The sequence below is a fragment of the Leucoraja erinacea genome, chromosome 6 (assembly GCF_028641065.1).
Source record: "Leucoraja erinacea ecotype New England chromosome 6, Leri_hhj_1, whole genome shotgun sequence".
Taxonomy (NCBI): domain Eukaryota; kingdom Metazoa; phylum Chordata; class Chondrichthyes; order Rajiformes; family Rajidae; genus Leucoraja; species Leucoraja erinaceus.
In genome coordinates, this window is record NC_073382.1 from 3,346,148 (window position 1) to 3,363,081 (window position 16,934).

The following is a 16,934-nucleotide window of genomic DNA, read 5'->3' on the forward strand; positions in this document are numbered from 1 at the left end:
GCTTGATGCATAAATGGCAAAATATTCCTTTTGGCTACGGTCACCATAACCTGCACTTCCTTTTCCCTAATTTTTTTACTGACTAAATTAAAATGCCCAGTCTCTTACTACTTTTCCCTTCCTTCTGTTCCGTGAGACAGAGCACCAGATTTCTGAGAATTTTGACAAGTGTCATGATTGCCGATGCTCACATCAGTGGTTCAGGATACACGCTGAACTGGATCGGACCTGTGTGTGTCTTTGGCATTTTGCATGACCATTTATGGACCTAAATTAACACTCCGTGTCTTCGTGCTGTGAGGGAAGGTTTAATTCTGGTGCAATGAGGAAAAATCATGCTCTTGTCGTCTGACTGTGGTTCTACTCGGAGCTGAAACAATGAAACCATACAAAGTCCATTGGCCCTTCCAATTCAGCCTGGGTGAGTAGAGGCACCATCAGCAGTTCTGAACACAATATGCTTGAGAATAATATTATTGGGAGGAATAGAGCAGTTCAGTAGAATGGCAGTGATATTTTTATAAGGCCAACAATATCGCAAAGCCATGGCAGACTAGTATCATTATTTGTCTTATTTTTTCCTATTTTCCTGAGGATCAGATGTGGAGGGCATTTGAATCTCAGTGACGAAGTAGCTTTGTTCAGGAAGAAAAACTGGAGAAGATAATTTTCAAAAAGATGATGTTATTTGAATTTTTAGAAATTTTCAGCAAACCCATCTTTACGAAACTCTATTGGTTTTGATAAGATGGGTAATAGTAAACTATTTGCACTGAAAGGAGTGTATGACTCGAAGACATAGGTTCATGGTATTGGCAAGAAACCCAGTGAGAGTTTAGTTAAAATATTTACCGAGTTATTGTGCTCTGCAATGTACTAGCGAATACAGTGATGGAAACAGGGTCGTGATTTTCAAAAGAAAATTATATAAATACTTGGAAAGTGTAAGGAGGAGGATGTGATAATTGGTACCCCTTCAGAGTATTGCCACAAGCAAAATGGACAAAATAGTCCTTTTCAGTGTGATTTGGTGAAAAAAACGTGGAAATTTAAGCAAGAAACAAGAAAGAACAGATCTTTCGGTAAATGAAAATTTAACAAGCATGTGATTCGTATCACAATAAGATTTTTAAGGAAGATTACTAACAACCTTCAGGATTTTTAAGGAAGATTACAACATGCAGAGCTTGGAGAGACATTTATGAATTCTCTTATATGCTAGAGTGGAAAGTGAAGTGCTGTGTTATATCAGTGAGATAATGAACAAAAGGAGATATAGGTATTATTCATTACTATTATAACCACATCTTTTTACACTTTCTCGTCCACAATAATTGGTTCAAGTTTAAATAAGGATATGGAGATGTCAGACATACAGTACATAGATTTCATTTTATCTCCCTCCGCGGATTGAGTTTTTGAGAAATACAAGACATTCTTTAAACCAAGTTAATTCTATCTATATTTTTATCGTTTCATTATTTTATGTAGAATAAGCCATGCGATTGTGCAATAAATATAATTTGGAGACTTAACAAATAATGCTTTAAATTGTTTAGACATCTTTTATTAGGTGATGTTAGAATCTACTTCTCAATGTATTTAAAAATGCCAACTCTTAATGCCTTTAAAAAGTTATATTAATCCAATATAAAGAACTTTTCACTTTCATTGTGAAAATGTGCATGAGATATAATTGTCCAATGAAGAGAATTGTAATCAAGTTTTGTCCTTAAGGAGATTTACATTTTGCTGCTGTCACGTGAATTTATATATGGAGTAACTCAGTGGGACAGGCAGCATCTCAAAGAGAAGGAATGGGTGACGTTTCGGGTCAAGACCCTTCTTCAGACTATATATATACAGTATATATATAACATTTCTCTCATTAATTCTAAAAAATGAGTCCATTAAATCTTCTGTGGGTGTGGTTGACCAGATTACAAGAGCAGAGTTAAACCTTTCCATGCTCCTTTCCAAGTGTCTTTCAAGTCTCTTAATTGTACTGCCTCTATTACTTCGGTTGACATCTCATTCCATATCCACACCACTCTCTGTGTGAAAATAAATGGGGAACTCTCTTCATTGGAACTCGCTTCCTCAAAGGACAGTGGGAGCAGAGTCTGAATATTTTAAGATTAGAGGCAGATGGAGTCTTAATAAGCAAAGCGGTAAAGACACTGTGGCTAGGTAAGAATGTGGAGCTGAGGTTCCAGGCGTCTCACCGATGATCTTATCGAATGGTGGAGCAGGCTAGAAAGACCACATGGTGTACTCCTGCTCCTAATGGAGTTGTTTGCACGTATATGTCTCATTAGTTGGTTGGGACGTCTTGAGTTGGTGAAAGGTATGAAATAATGAGAGCAGTTCTTTCGCCATAACCCTGTGGTAAACTATGGACCTGATTTTAAGGTATATCTTATAGCCGGAGAGTTCAATGCAGAGATTCATGCACCTGATGGTATCTATCCCAGGTCATTGAGAGAGACAATATAGGATATTGCTAGGATCTTGAAGGAGATCTTTGTATCATCTCATGTCACAGGTCAAGTCACAGAAGTCAATATTCTTACCAATGTTATTCTTTCGTTTAAATAAGGCAGTTAGGATTATACAGCAAATCATACATTGGTGAGCTTGGTGATGGTGTCAGGGAAGCTTTGGAGAGGATCATTAGGGATAGTATTTATTTGCATTTGGAAAAGCAACAGTTTATTAGGGCTGGTCAGTAGAGCTTTGTGCTAGGGAGGTCATGTTTCATGAACTTGACTGAGTGTTTTGAGATGACAGAGATGATTTAGTTTAGTTTAGTTTATTTTAGTTTTAGTCTAGAGATACAGCGTGGAAACAGGCCCTTCAGCCCACCGAGTCTGCACCGACCAGCGATCCCCGCACAATAACACAATCCTACACACGCTAGGGACAATTTACACATACACCAAGCCAATTTACCTTCATACCTGTACGTCTTTGGCTTGTGGGAGGAAAACGAAGATCTTGGAGAAAAACCACGCAGGTCACGGGGAGAACGTACAAATTCCGTACAGACAGCACCCGTAGTCGGGATCGAACCTGGGTCACCGGTGCTGCAAGCGCTGTAAGTCAGCAAATCTACCGCTGTGCCGCCCAGTTGATAGGGAGGGTAGGGTAGCAGATGTTGTCCACATGAACGTTAGTACGATATTTTACAAAGTCCTCCACGGTAGACTGATCCAGAAGATTAGGATGCATGGGATCCACGATGACCTGGTAGATTGGATTCGAAGTGGGCTTGGGTGCAGAAGGATGGGTGTTTCTCTGATTGCACGTTTCTGACCAGTGGTGTTCCGCAGGGATAAGTGCCGCCGTTTGTGATATATTTGAATGATTTACGATGCGATACGATGGAACTTTTTTTAACTTAAAAAAAAAAGTTCTATCGTATCGTTAGATTTCATTTGCATGAAAATGTAGACGGGCTGATCAGTAAGTTTTACAGATGACACAAACATTGTTGGAGTTGTGGACACAACAGGATTGTCAAAGGATACACAAAACTGCTGGGGAAACTCAGCGGGTGCAGCAGCATCTATGGATCGAAGGAAATAGGCAATGTTTCGGGCCGAAAGGATATAGCTGGATATAGATCGTTGGAGATATGGCTGGAGAAAAGCAGATGGAGTTTTTTCCTTGACAAATTTACCACACATATTCTTTAATCCTTCTCTTCTAAACTTCTAGATTAGTTGGATCTGTGGTGGAAGGTCATTCTTCAGGCTTGATGTCTGAGACCAGGATAGACACACGGTGCTGGGTAGGGCTTTTGAAGATAGCAGAGTCAGGGGATATGGGAGAAGGCAAGGACGGGGTACTGATTCTGGACAATCAGCCATGATCACATTGAAAGGTGGTGCTGGCTTGAAGGGCTGAATGGCCTACTCCTGCACCTATTGTCTATTGTAACTCAGCAGGACAGGCAGCATCTCTGGAGAGAAGGAATGGGTGACGTTTCGGGTTGACACCCTTCTCCCTGTGTCTGTGACCAGGGTTCTATGGTGATATATTTAAATAGACAAAAATGTAGATGAGTTGGTTCGTAAGTTTGCGGACGAGATCAAGTTTGCTGGAGTTGCAGACTGTGAGGAAAGCTGTTAAAGTGTACAGTGTGATACAGATCAGCTACGGAAATGGACAGAGAAATGGCAGACGGAACTTATTCCAACAATGTGTGAGGCGTTGCATTGTGGGAGGTCGAATGTAAGGGAAAAGCATACAGTTAATGGTGAGATCTTTAACAGCATTGATGTACAGAGGGTTCTTGAGATCCAAGGCCTTAGTTCTTTGCAAGTGGCAACACAAGTAAAGAAGGCGTATATGATTTGCTTGAATTCATTGGTTGGGGCATTGAGCATAAAACCCCTGTCCCACTTAGGAGACCTAAACAGCAACCTCTGGTGACCTTGCCCGCCACCCAAGAGGTCACGGGTGGTTTTGGTCACTCTCCCTAATGGTCGAAAGTGCTTTCCGCGTAGTCGAGGCTTCATCTAGGTTGCTGCTCTTTTTTCATTGTGATTAAAACGGGCCTTGACTGAAAATGTGTTGCCGTTTTAAAAATCGATAATTTTTTAGTCGCAGGTCTAGTCGAAGCCGGTTTTCTGCATAGTCGAGGAAGGTTTTCAACATGTGTGTGGGAGGTGGTAGGAGTTTGCAGGTCACCTCGACCTTGATTTTTTTTTGGGTGGCAGGCAAGGTCACCAGAGGTTGCTGTTTAGGTCTCCTAAGTGGGACGGGGGCTTAAAAGAGTCAGGAAGTCATGATGGGGCTTTATGGCACTTTGGTTAGACCGCATTTGGCGTATTGGGTGTGGTTCTGGTCACCCCGTTACAGGTGTGGAGGTTTTTGAGAGGGTGCAGAAGGGAACTACCAGAATGCTGCATGGATTATAAGGTATAATCTATAAGGAGAGGTCGGATAGACTTGGATTGTTTTCTCTGGAATGCCGAAGGATGAGAGGAGACCTGATAGAAATATACAAACGTATGAGAGGCACAGATAGGGTAGACAATCAGTGTCTTTTCCCCAGGATTGAGCTGTCAAAGATTCAATGGTATGGTTTTAAGGTGAAAGGGGCGAGGTTCAAAGGAGATGCGGGGGACAAGTTTTTTACACAGGTGGTAAGTACCTGGAATGCACTGTCGGGAGAGTGGTGAAAGCAGATATGATGGTAGTGTTTAAGAGGCTCTAATGAGGCACATGATATGCAGAGAATGGAAGGATATGGACACACATACAGGCAGATGAGATTAGTTTATCTTGGAATTATGTTCGGCACAGACATTATGGGTTGAAGGAACTGTTCCAGTCCTGTACTTTTCTATATTCTATGTTCTGTGCTGTGTAATAATATTGTGACGCTAGTTCAAGTCAAGTCACTTTTATTTCTATAGCACATTTAAAAAACAACTCTCGTTGACCAAAGTGCTTTACATTGGTGGAGGTACTAACATTATACAACAGTGGTTCATAGATTAAGTACATACATAAATACATACATATAGCCCTCCCTCAGAGGACGTCAAGAAAGGCTTGAGAGTAAAGATGAGTTTTAAGTCTCGACTTAAAGGAGTCGATGGAGGGGGCAGTTCTGATGGGAAGGGGGATGCTGTTCCACAGTCTAGGAGCTGCAACCGCAAAGGCGCGGTCGCCCCTGAGCTTATGCCTAGACCGCGGGATGTTCAGTAACTCCAAGTCGACCGATCTGAGGGACCTGGAGGTGGTGTGGTGGGTGAGCAGACTTTTGATGTAGGTGGGAGCAAGCCCATTAAGGGCTTTGTAAACATAAAGAAGGATCTTGAAATTTATTCGGATCCACACTGGGAGCCTGTGGAGAGAAGCCAGAATCAGGGTGATGCGGACCCTTTTTCGGGTGCCCATCAGGAGTCTTGCTGCGGCGTTTTGGACCAGTTGCAGGCGGGACAGGGAAGATTGGCTGATGCCAGTGTAAAGGGAGTTGCAGTAATCGAGGCAGGAGGAGATAAATGTGTGGATGATCTTTTCGAGGTCATCAAACTGGAGGAATTTAGTTATGGAAAATTATGAATACAGGTCTCTCCCTATCATTAGCACTGTTATTAGCACAGAATGAAATCTTATGATTTAGCCACTGGGGCAATAGTGAACACATAGAATTAAAACAAGCTGATCCTCAGTTACAAAGCGGACTTTGTTAACAGAAACGAGACCATATGAATTTTGTTACATTTTTGCTTTTAAAGGTTCTTTTAATGTCACGGCATTACAATCAATTGGATTTACATTAATATTAATGTTCATTTCTTATCACTGTGTATTCATTAAACAATTTTCATCTAGTCCTAATATAATTGTTTTATCACAGGATTGTTTGTTTACCAAACCTACCCAAGTCTGGTTGCATCTTAAAGGCCCAATAGATTTGTTTCCCATTTCCCAGGTACAAAAACCAAAGCCTACAATACTGACCCCTGCTGCCACAATTGAACACAACTCGTTTAGATGATCTGTGTAGGAAGGAACTGCAGATGCTGGTTTAAACCGAAGATAGACACAAAAAGCTGGAGTAACTCATCGCGTCAAACAGCATCTCCGGAGAAAAGGAATAGGTGATGTTTCGGGTCGAGACCCTTCTTCAGACTGAGTCAGGGGAAAGGGAAAGGAGAGAAATAGACAGTGATGCAAGACGATGATATCATCGTTACCTTTTTGCATATCTTTCATTAATTTGTTCTATATCTCTCTACATCGCCATCTACAATATATATTTCATTTCACCTTTCCCCTGACTGTCAGTCTGAAGAGGGATCTCGAGCCAAAACATCATATATTCCTTTTCTCCAGAGATGCTGTTTGACCCGCTGAGTTACTCCAGCTTTTAGTGTCTATCTTTAGTTTAACTTATCTCTCAGGGACATTTATTTTCTGACTTTCTGCTCAAATACAGCAAGCACTCTCTCTTCTCTTTCCTGCATTCTTTAGAGCCCTCAGGTCCAAATGTTTCCAGGTGAATGATCTTCTTTGCAACTGGGAAAGTGAGAAAGTATCTTTGATGAATGCTGCCTGACCGACAGTGTATTTTCAACATGAGCTGTTCTTGTTTCAGATATGTAGAATCTTTGATTTTCTGCTTCTTACAATGTGTTTATTTCCTAAATATCTATATCTGAAAAGTCCTGTTTCCTCCCGGCACACTGAAAATACTGAATAAAAGAAATACGTTAACGTTGAATAGAGAACTCGATGTTTTATGTTTCTCAACATTCAGTTTTAAACCAAACTCTTTTATTACTATTATTACAAATAAAAAGCTTTTTCACGGTGTCTCGCTAGATAGTGTAAAAACAAGTCACAGAATCAAGGAAAGTCAGGGTTTAATCCCTAGTTAATATCTGTTTAACAATAGAAGAAGAAGCATTGGGAGTAACCAGGACACAAAATCAAGATTCAAGATTCAAGAGAGCTTATTGTCATGTGTCCCTGATATGACAATGAAATTTTTGCTTTGCTTCAGCACAACAGAACATAGTAGGCATGAATACAGAACAGATCAGTGTGGCCATATACCATTGTATAAATATATACACACATGAATAAATAAACTGATAAAGTGCAAATAAACAGATAATGGGCTATTAATGTTCAGAGTTTAGTCCGAGCCGAGTTTAATAGCCTGATGGCTGTGGGCTGTCATTGTCCATGTCCAAGAGTGGCTTGGTAGCATGATTATTTGTGCATATAAGAATAAACTTGACTTAACCTATGTGCTTCTGAAACTTGGATTGCTTACAGAGGTGAAGGAGACGAAACCACTGCACAGCAGTTTGGGAAATCATGACAATTCTTCACTCCTCCTTCATATTGCCTGGCACTATAAATGTACCAAAAATGATGAACTCAGAAAAAAATTGCTAGCTTAAACATAAACATCCATGAAGATCTGTGGGCCATCAGCAGCAGCAAAAATGTGTGCTACCAACCTGTCATCTCATGTCCCAACACTCCCTGGAAAAAGCAATCAATACACCACTCACATCCCAATCATTCTTTCTTCTCCCCTCACCCCTTGGGCAGAAAATACAAAAGCTTGAAAGCATGTCCCACAAAATTCAACAACAGCTTCTTCCTTGCTGTTATCAGAATTTTCAATGGGCCACTTATAAACTAACAACATATGCCAATCTCCCAGTCTGCCTTGTTGCGACCCTTGCACTTTTTAATCTGCACTTTATCTGTAGCCATAATGTTATACCTCACACTGTTTCCTTTGTTTTTGCAATACCTGTTCTATGCTTTGATAGTACTTGCATAGAAACATAGAAAATAGGTGCAGGAGTAGGCCATTCGGCCCTTCGAGCCTGCACCGCCATTCAATATGATCATGGCTGATCATCCAACTCAATATCCTGTACCTGCCTTCTCTCCATACCCCCTGATCCCTTTAGCCACAAGGGCCACATCTAACTCCCTCTTAAGTATAGCCAATTAACTGGCCTCAACTACCTTCTGTGGCAGAGAATTCCAGAGATTCACCACTCTCTATGTGAAAAATGTTTTTCTCATCTCGGTTTTAAAAGATTTCCCCCTTATCCTTAAACTGTGACCCCTTGTTCTGGACTGCCCCAACATCGGGAACAATCTTCCTGCATCTAGCTTGTCCAACCCCTTAAGAATTTTGTAAGTTTCTATAAGATCCCCCCTCAATCTCCTAAATTCTAGCGAGTACAAGCCGAGTCTATCCAGTCTTTTTTCATATGAAAGTCCTGCCATCCCAGGAATCAGTCTGGTGAACCTTCTCTGTACTTCCTCTATGGCAAGAATGGCTTTCCTCAGATTAAGAGACCAAAACTGTACGCAATACTTCAGGTGTGGTCTCACCAAGACCCTGTACAACTGCAGTAAAACCTCCCTGCTCCTATACTCAAATCCTTTTGCTATGAATGCTAACATACCATTCACTTTCTTCACTGCCTGCTGCACCTGCATGCCTACTTTCAATGACTGGTGTACCATGACACCCAGGTCCCGTTGCATCTCCCCTATTCCTAATCGGCCACCATTCAGATAATACTTATGCATGTTATGATTTTTTTTAAATATTCCTTGTAAAACTGAACCTTGATGTACGTGACAGTAATAAACCAACACCACTAAACCTCTTCAGTCCTGACACATCCAGTCATGAATATGAGCAGGTAATGTGAGGAGAAAGAGATTTTAATATCTCCATTTGCAACTATAGTGCAGCTCATCCCATGAGAGCTAAAGATAAAGATAAACTGATGCATTGACAGTGTGCTCAGCCAGAAACACTGACTGGATAATCCATCTAGGCTACCTCTTGAGATCTTTACAACAGCAGATCTTTAGCCAAATTACATCAATAGGTGAGAGTACTGGATAGAACAAAGGCTATGGGGTCAAACAACCCTCTGGCTTTAACACTGAAAACCTGCACCTCAGAATCAACAAAGACCAAGCTGTTTCAATGGTTACGTACAAGTAGAAAATTGCTAAGGTTTGCAGAAAGCAAGGCAAATCCAATCCAGCTAACATCCACTCATTCAGTCAAATCTTAATCATAGGTAAAGTGAAGGAAACAGCCTTCATAGTGCTATCAAGGATAACTTACTTACCATTAATCTGAATCATTGGTAAAGTGAAGGAAATTGTGCTTGATAGTGTTACCAAGGATAATTTACTCACCAATAATCTGCTCACCAATGCTTAGATTTGGTTTCATCAAGACCACATGTCCCAAAGACATGAAGTCCAGAGGTGAAGTGAGAGTTACTGCCCTTGACATGAAAAGAACATTAGACAGCTCATGGCATCGTGCTCTAATAAACCTTAATGGGCATAAAGGTGAAAGAATTCCAATTGTTGGAGTAATACCTGTACAAAGGAACATGTTTGTGGTTGTTGGAAGCCAATCATTCCAGTCCCAGGACTTCACTGTAGATGTTCCTCGGGATGGATTCTAGACCCAACCATCTTCAGCTGCTTCAACTATGTCCATTCCATTATAAGTTCAGGTGGAACTGTTTATTGTTCAATTTCATCCGTAGTTCCTCATTGAATAAAGCAATTCTACCCGTATGTAGCTAGACCTAAACTATGTTCAGCTAATGTAACAATTAAGACTTGTTCTCCAAAAGTGACAGCGAATGACCATCTCCATCAATAACTCCTGCCTCCCAATCTTCATCTTATCTTCTTATATTCTTCAGGTTATATCTGCTCAAGTTGACGGAGGTAGTCTCATTTGCCTGCATTTGTCTCATATCCCTCAAAGTCTTTTCAACATTGATCAAATTGTATAGAATTACTCTAATCAAATAATTTTAATTGATCAAAGGAACTCCTACTGTTATTGGCAATTAATGAACTTCATAGAAACATAGAAACATAGAAAATAGGTGCAGGAGTAGGCCATTCGGCCCTTCGAGCCTGCACCGCCATTCAATATGATCATGGCTGATCATCCAACTCAGTACCCTGTACCTGCCTTCTCTCCATACCCCCTGATCCCTTTAGCCACAAGGGCCACATCTAACTCCCTCTTAAATATAGCCAATGAACTGGCCTCAACTACCTTCTGTGGAGAGAATTCCAGAGATTCACCCCGAGCTCGACCCCTGTGAAAAGTTGGAGTGTTTTTCTCATCTCTGGTCCTAAAAGATTTTGGTCCCGTTATCCTTAAACTGTGTACCCCTTGTTCTGCAGAAACTTCCCCTCAACATCGGGGCCAACACAGCTTCCTGCATCTAGACCAAGATGCACCTGTCCAACACCTTGTTCCTCTGGAAGAATTTTGTACCTGTTTCGGTATGGTCCTGAGATCCCCCCTCCGACGTCAATCTTCTAAATCGGGGAGCTGGAGCGAGTACACAGGCCAAGTCTATCCAAGTCTTTCTTCATATGAAACTCCTACACTGACGTGAGTCTACCGTGGGAACTTTTTAACTCAGCCAGGCAGGAATCAGTCTGGTTTTAACCTTCTCTGCACCTCCCCGCCCTCGGTCTATGGCAAAAAATGAATGTCCGTTTAAAAGGTTGTGCCTCAGATTACGAGACCAAAATATTGTAGGCAATACTCCCCTTATCCTTAAACTGTGACCCCTTGGTGTGGTCTCATCAGACCCTGTACAATGTTCTGCCGTAGAACCTCCCTGCTCCTATACTCAAAAGAAATTTGAAGAAATGTTGATGTTGAAATGATGGTACATAACTTTGTGTTGCTCTTTCAGCTCTATTTGCTTTCGTTGAATTGGCTGTTGGAGAGGAACAGGAGTTGTCAGTGACCATTGGAAATGTTGCTTCGCTTAGCTGCATAATCTCACAGCAGCTTCCATATGACCGTCCCGTGGGTTGGTACTGGTCACCGATGTATCCAGAATGCAGTGGTTCCGATGGCGGCAAGATTCTGGACATTTATCCTGATGGAAGAACAGTATTTGACGAGGCGTTCAAAGGGCGAGTGCTGGTGCACCGATCAAAAATCAAGAAGGGTGACTATTCGATCACCATCAGGGGAGTGATGATACCTGATTCAGGGGAGTTCATCTGTGCCCATGAAGACTTTCCTGAGGAGAAGAAAGTGAGACTAATCGTGAAACAAGGTACGTGAGATTAAAGTAGTAGAAGTAGTTGGCAGAAATACTCATCAGGTTGAGCAGCTTCCACGGACAGAGAAGCAGAGGTGACATATCTTACAAGATTCCAAGATGGCGCCCAACCCAGGCAACTATTTGCATGCTAGCCACAGAAGTCGATCTACAATCACATATTACAATTGCACCACACTCTTAAACCTCTAGTCCGCCAACAACATTTTTTTACTTTAATTATGATCTTCTTAAATTCCTCTCAGATTTGTCCAGGCCCTTGGATTATCCTTGAAAGGACTTTGCTGGTTTAACCTTGCACTAAACGTGATTCCCTTATCATGTATCTATACATTACAATGGCTCGATTGTAATGATGTCTTTTCTTTCCGCTGACTGGATAGCATGCAACATGAGTGTTTCACAATATATCGGTACATATGAACCGAACATTCCAGCGATGACTATTCAGTGAAAGGAAAATTCTCAAACATCTTTCGGAAATGTACCCTTTTCTGCTTCTTGATCTATGCTATGGATTAGCAGAATTGTTCGCTGGGGATGCATGGTCTAGTGTACGCATTAATGGATGTTTCCGTTGTTCCATACTCTTTGTGGCATTTATTCAAGTGAAAACATTCTGATGAAAAGTTAACAGCTTGAAATGTTAATTCTGTTTCTTATCCGATCAGTGATGGATAGGTTTGAGCCAGTCAGAGTATTCGATGATATTGCTTGTAGAAAGGAAAGAAATGTGAAAATCAATGTGAAGTACAGAATAACATACTGAGAAGATAAAAGAGATGCATCGAAGTTGAATAAGAGTCCATAAAAGATGTGCTTGAACAGTCAATACTTAGTTGAAAAAGCAGCTCAAAGGAAAGAACAGCAATTTAACGATTTATACAAGGGAATTAAATGTAACATCAAGTATGCAGCTAAAACAAAGCTGGGTGGCAGTGTGAGCTGCGAGGAGGATGCTATGAGGCTGCAGGGTGACTTGGATAGGTTGGGTGAGTGGGCAGATGAAAGGCAGCTGCAGTATAATGTGGATAAATGTGAGGTTATCCACCATGGTTTCAAGAACAAGAAGGCAGATTATTATCTGAATGGTGTCGGATGAGGAAAAGGGGTGGTTCAGCAAGACCCGGGTGTCCTAGTACATCAGTCACTGAAAGTAAGCATGCAGGGACAGCAGACAGTGAAGAAAGCTAATGGCATGTTGGCCTTCATATAGCCAGTTCATTGGCTATATTTAAGAGGGAGTTAGATGTGGCCCTTGTGGCTAAGGGGATCAGGGGGTATGGAGAGAAGGCAGGTACGGGATACTGAGTTGGATGATCAGCCATGATCATATTGAATGGCGGTGCAGGCTCAAAGGGCCGAATGGCCTACTCCTGCACCTAATTTCTATGTTTCTATGTTTCAGAACGAGAGGAGTTGAGTATAGGAGCAAGGACGTCCTACTGCAGTTGTACAGGGCCCTGGTGAGACCACACCTGGAGTATTGTGTGCAGTTTTGGTCTCCTAATTTGAGGAAGGACATTCTTGCTGTTGAAGGAGTGCAAGCGTAGGTTCATGAGGTTAATTTCTGGTCTGGCGGGACTGACATATGATGAAAGAATGGGTCGACTGGGCTTGTATTCACTGGAATTTAGAAGGATGAGAGGGAATCTTATAGAAACATGTACAATTCTTAAGGGATTGGCCAGGTTAGATGCAGGAAAAATGTTCCTGATGTTGGGTGAGCCCAGAACCAGGGGTCACAATTTAAGAATTAGGTGTAGGCCATTTAGGACTGAGATGAGGAAAAACATTTTCACACAGAGAGTTGTGAATTTGTGGAATTGTCCGCCACAGAAGGCATTGGGGGTCAATTCACTGGATGTGTTCAAGAGAGTGTGAGATAGAGCTCTTTTCCACACTGTATAACTCCATGCCTACTTGGCTGGATAAGCCATTTGGAGTCAACCTAACCACATATGTAATAAAGATGTTTTCTTCTTCAGGGTGCTGGTCTAATCTACATCTGTCCGTGGATCCACCAATTGTGTCAGTTGGAGACAAAGTTACATTAACCTGCACCTATTGTGGAACGAAAATGGTAACACCCCGAATCAAATGGCAGCACGATGGATTAGCAATATCAGACACTGGGGTTGTCAGCATAATCAACAGCGGACAATCTCTTGTTATTTCTCGTGTGGATCAGGAGCACCTGAAGAAGTATGGATGTAGCATGGCCAAAAAAGATTCAATTGTGACTGAAATATGCCTGAACATAGGTAAGGAAAAAAAATGCCCAGAGAGTTGTGAATCTGTGGAATTTTCTGCCTCAGAAGGCAGTGAAGGCCAAATCTCTGGATGCTTTCAAGAGAGAGTTAGATAGAGCGCTTAAAGATATCGGAGTCAGGGGATATGGCGAGAAGGCAGGACCAGGGTACGGATTGTGGATGATCAGCCATGATCACAGTGAATGGCGGCGCTGGCTCGAAGGGCCGATTGGCCTACTCCTGCACCTATTGTCGATTGTCTATTGAACAAAGGAATCTGTGAATGCATGTTAAGTGTGGAGGAACTGGAAAATATGGCCAAGTGTTCACTGCATATTGTGCTCAACCCATCGAGAGTTATCATTGCATTAAACGCTCTTTTAAAGTTCCACATGAATCTCGTGTTATCTAAACTAAATATCCCATGTATTCCAAGTTCCTGCTTCCTGCGAAAAAACACAAGCCCTGGGGTTGTTCTCAACTCTTCATCACCCAAAGGAACTGAATCATGTTTGCATCTCATTATTTGTGACTGTAAACGTACCCTGCAATGTAATGTACAAACTAAATAAGACACAAACTGCTGGATCTCAGGAGAGGCTGCATCTCTGGAGAACATGGACAGGTGATGTTTCAGGTCAGGATGCTGCTTCAGACTCCCAAGTCTGACAAAGGGCCCTGACCCGAAACGTTGCCTTTCTATGCTCTCCAGAGTTGCTGCTTGACGCTTTGAGTTACATCAGCACTTTTTGTCTTTTTTTGGTAAACCAGCATATGCACTTCCTTGTGTCTATAAATAAAATACTGAGGATATTGAAAATCTGAAATCAAACAGAGTTGCTAGAAATATTCAGCAAGTAAGATAGCATCTGTGGAGAGGGAATGATGGTCTTTACTGCCGAGTACTTCTCGCATGTCTTGTTTCATTTTACACTTAAATGTAACGCAAGTCCAAAGGATTCAGCTTCAGGAAATTTAGATTAAAGTATCACATAACTTCTAACATGCAGAACTTAGGTTGACATGGTGCCATTGGCCACTACTGGACTCCACTGCATTTCACTTGATTTTTTTATTACCAGTCAAAAGAGACGTAAAAAAGAAAGTAAAACAGAAAATCATGGAAAAACTCATCAGGACAGGCAGCATCTGTGGAAAGAGAAACAGTTTACTGTCCGAGATGTTTCATGCTGAGCTGAGAAAGAGAGGGACAAGTTAGTTGACAGAAGGTTGTGGAGACAACAATGTGCACTGTTCTGACCATTCAGCTGTCTCCATTTCACATACAGCACAAATTTGAACTCTACCTCTTTTCTATGCTTCAACATTTCCCCGATACTTCCATGTTTTATAATGGCACGTGGTGGCAAAGACCGCCTTTAGACGCTGCTCCTCTTGATCTGACTGCTTGGAAGGGGAAAAAAAAAAGCTAGGCCTAGGTTGTTTTGTCCTTCAAACTCCCATCCTTGTGGAAGTAAGAATTTCATTGTTCTATCTGGGATATATGACAATAAAACACTCTTGACTCTTGATTTTTTTTTTCTAATACCATAGCCAACATCGTAAACTCTCCTCACTGGTTTATCTTTCTGACGGTTTTATTTTGACATTAAGAAGTAGGGCGTTTTTGGAGACACATTTTGGAAAGCAAAAGCTATTTTTTCCTCACAGGTGTAAGGGAGGGATTGTAACCCAGGTGACCATTGATAAAATATCTTGCAGCAGTTTTTTTCCCTCCCAGTCCCTGCCCTTCAGTTCTTTAGGACATTGATCTTCCAGTATCCAGTTTGTGATGAAAGTGAATTTGAATTCATCCTTGATTACCTGCCTGCATGCCCTTCTACCATAGGTCTCATCTATTGCCTTCAATAACAGAACCTTATCTTAACAGTTATCTTATAGAAACTTATAAAATTCTTAAGGGGTTGGACAGGCTAGATGCAGGAAGTCCAGATAGCCATGTGAGTCAGTGGGTTCTGGACTACACGTCTTCCCACCCTGCCCCCTGTAAAGACTCCATCCCAATTCCTCCGCCTATGCCGCATCTGTTCCCAGGATGAGACATTCCATACCAGGGCATCGGAAATGTCCTCGTTCTTCAGGGAACGGGGATTCCCCTCCGCCACCATAGATGAAGCTCACAACAAGGTCTCATCCATACCCCGCAACACTGCTCTCTCTCCCCATCCCGCACTCACAACAAGGGCAGAGTCCCTCTGGTCCTCACCTTTCTTCCCACCAGCCAGCAAATACAACACATAATCCTCCGCCATTTCCGCCACCTCCAACGTGACCCCACCACTCGCCATATCTTCCCATCTCCCCCCATGTCTGCCTTCCGCAAAGACCGCTCCCTCCGCAACTCCCTTGTCAATTCTTCCCTTCCCTTCCCTCCCGCACCACCCCCTCCCCGGGTACTTTCCGTTGCAACCGCAAGAAATGCAACACTTGTCCCTTCACCTCCCCCCTCGACTCCATTCAAGGGCCCAAGCAGTCGTTCCAGGTGCGACAAAGGTTCACCTGCATCTCCTCCAACCTCATCTACTGCATCCTCTGCTCTAGGTGTCAGCTGATTTACATCGGGGAGACTAAGCGCAAGTTGGGCGATCGTTTCGCCGAACACCTCCGCTCAGTCCGCAATAACCAACCTGACCTCCCGGTGGCTCAGCACTTCAACTCCCCCTCCCATTCCCAATCCGACCTCTCAGTCCTGGGTCTCCTCCATTGCCAGAGTGAGCAACAGCGGAAATTGGAGGAACAGCACCTCATTTTCCGCCTGGGGACCTTGCGTCCGGATGGCATTAACATTGAATTCTCCCAATTTTGCTAGCCCTTGCTGTCTCCTCCCCTTCCTTAACCCTCTAGCTGTCTCCTCCCACCCTCCCATCCGCCTGCATTCAGGCTCCTCCTCCTCCCCTTTTCCTTCCTTCTCCCCCCCCAACCCCCATCAGTCTGAAGAAGGGTTTTGGCCCGAAACGTCGCCTGTTTTCTTCGCTCCATAGATGCTGCTGCACCCGCTGAGTTTCTCCAGCAATTTTGTGTA

General features: G+C 42.4%; 1 protein-coding gene across 1 annotated transcript in view; it reads left to right on the plus strand.

The window, feature by feature from the left end:
- The first annotated feature begins 210 nt into the window (after positions 1-210).
- The window catches only part of LOC129697845 (uncharacterized), a 39,796-nt gene continuing 23,072 nt past the window's right edge, over positions 211-16,934 (plus strand). The window contains exons 1-3 of the mRNA XM_055636503.1: positions 211-421; positions 11,262-11,633; positions 13,628-13,903. Of these exons, the coding sequence (XP_055492478.1) occupies positions 379-421; positions 11,262-11,633; positions 13,628-13,903 (691 nt within the window). The 5' untranslated portion in view covers positions 211-378. The remainder of the gene's footprint in view (positions 422-11,261; positions 11,634-13,627; positions 13,904-16,934) is intronic.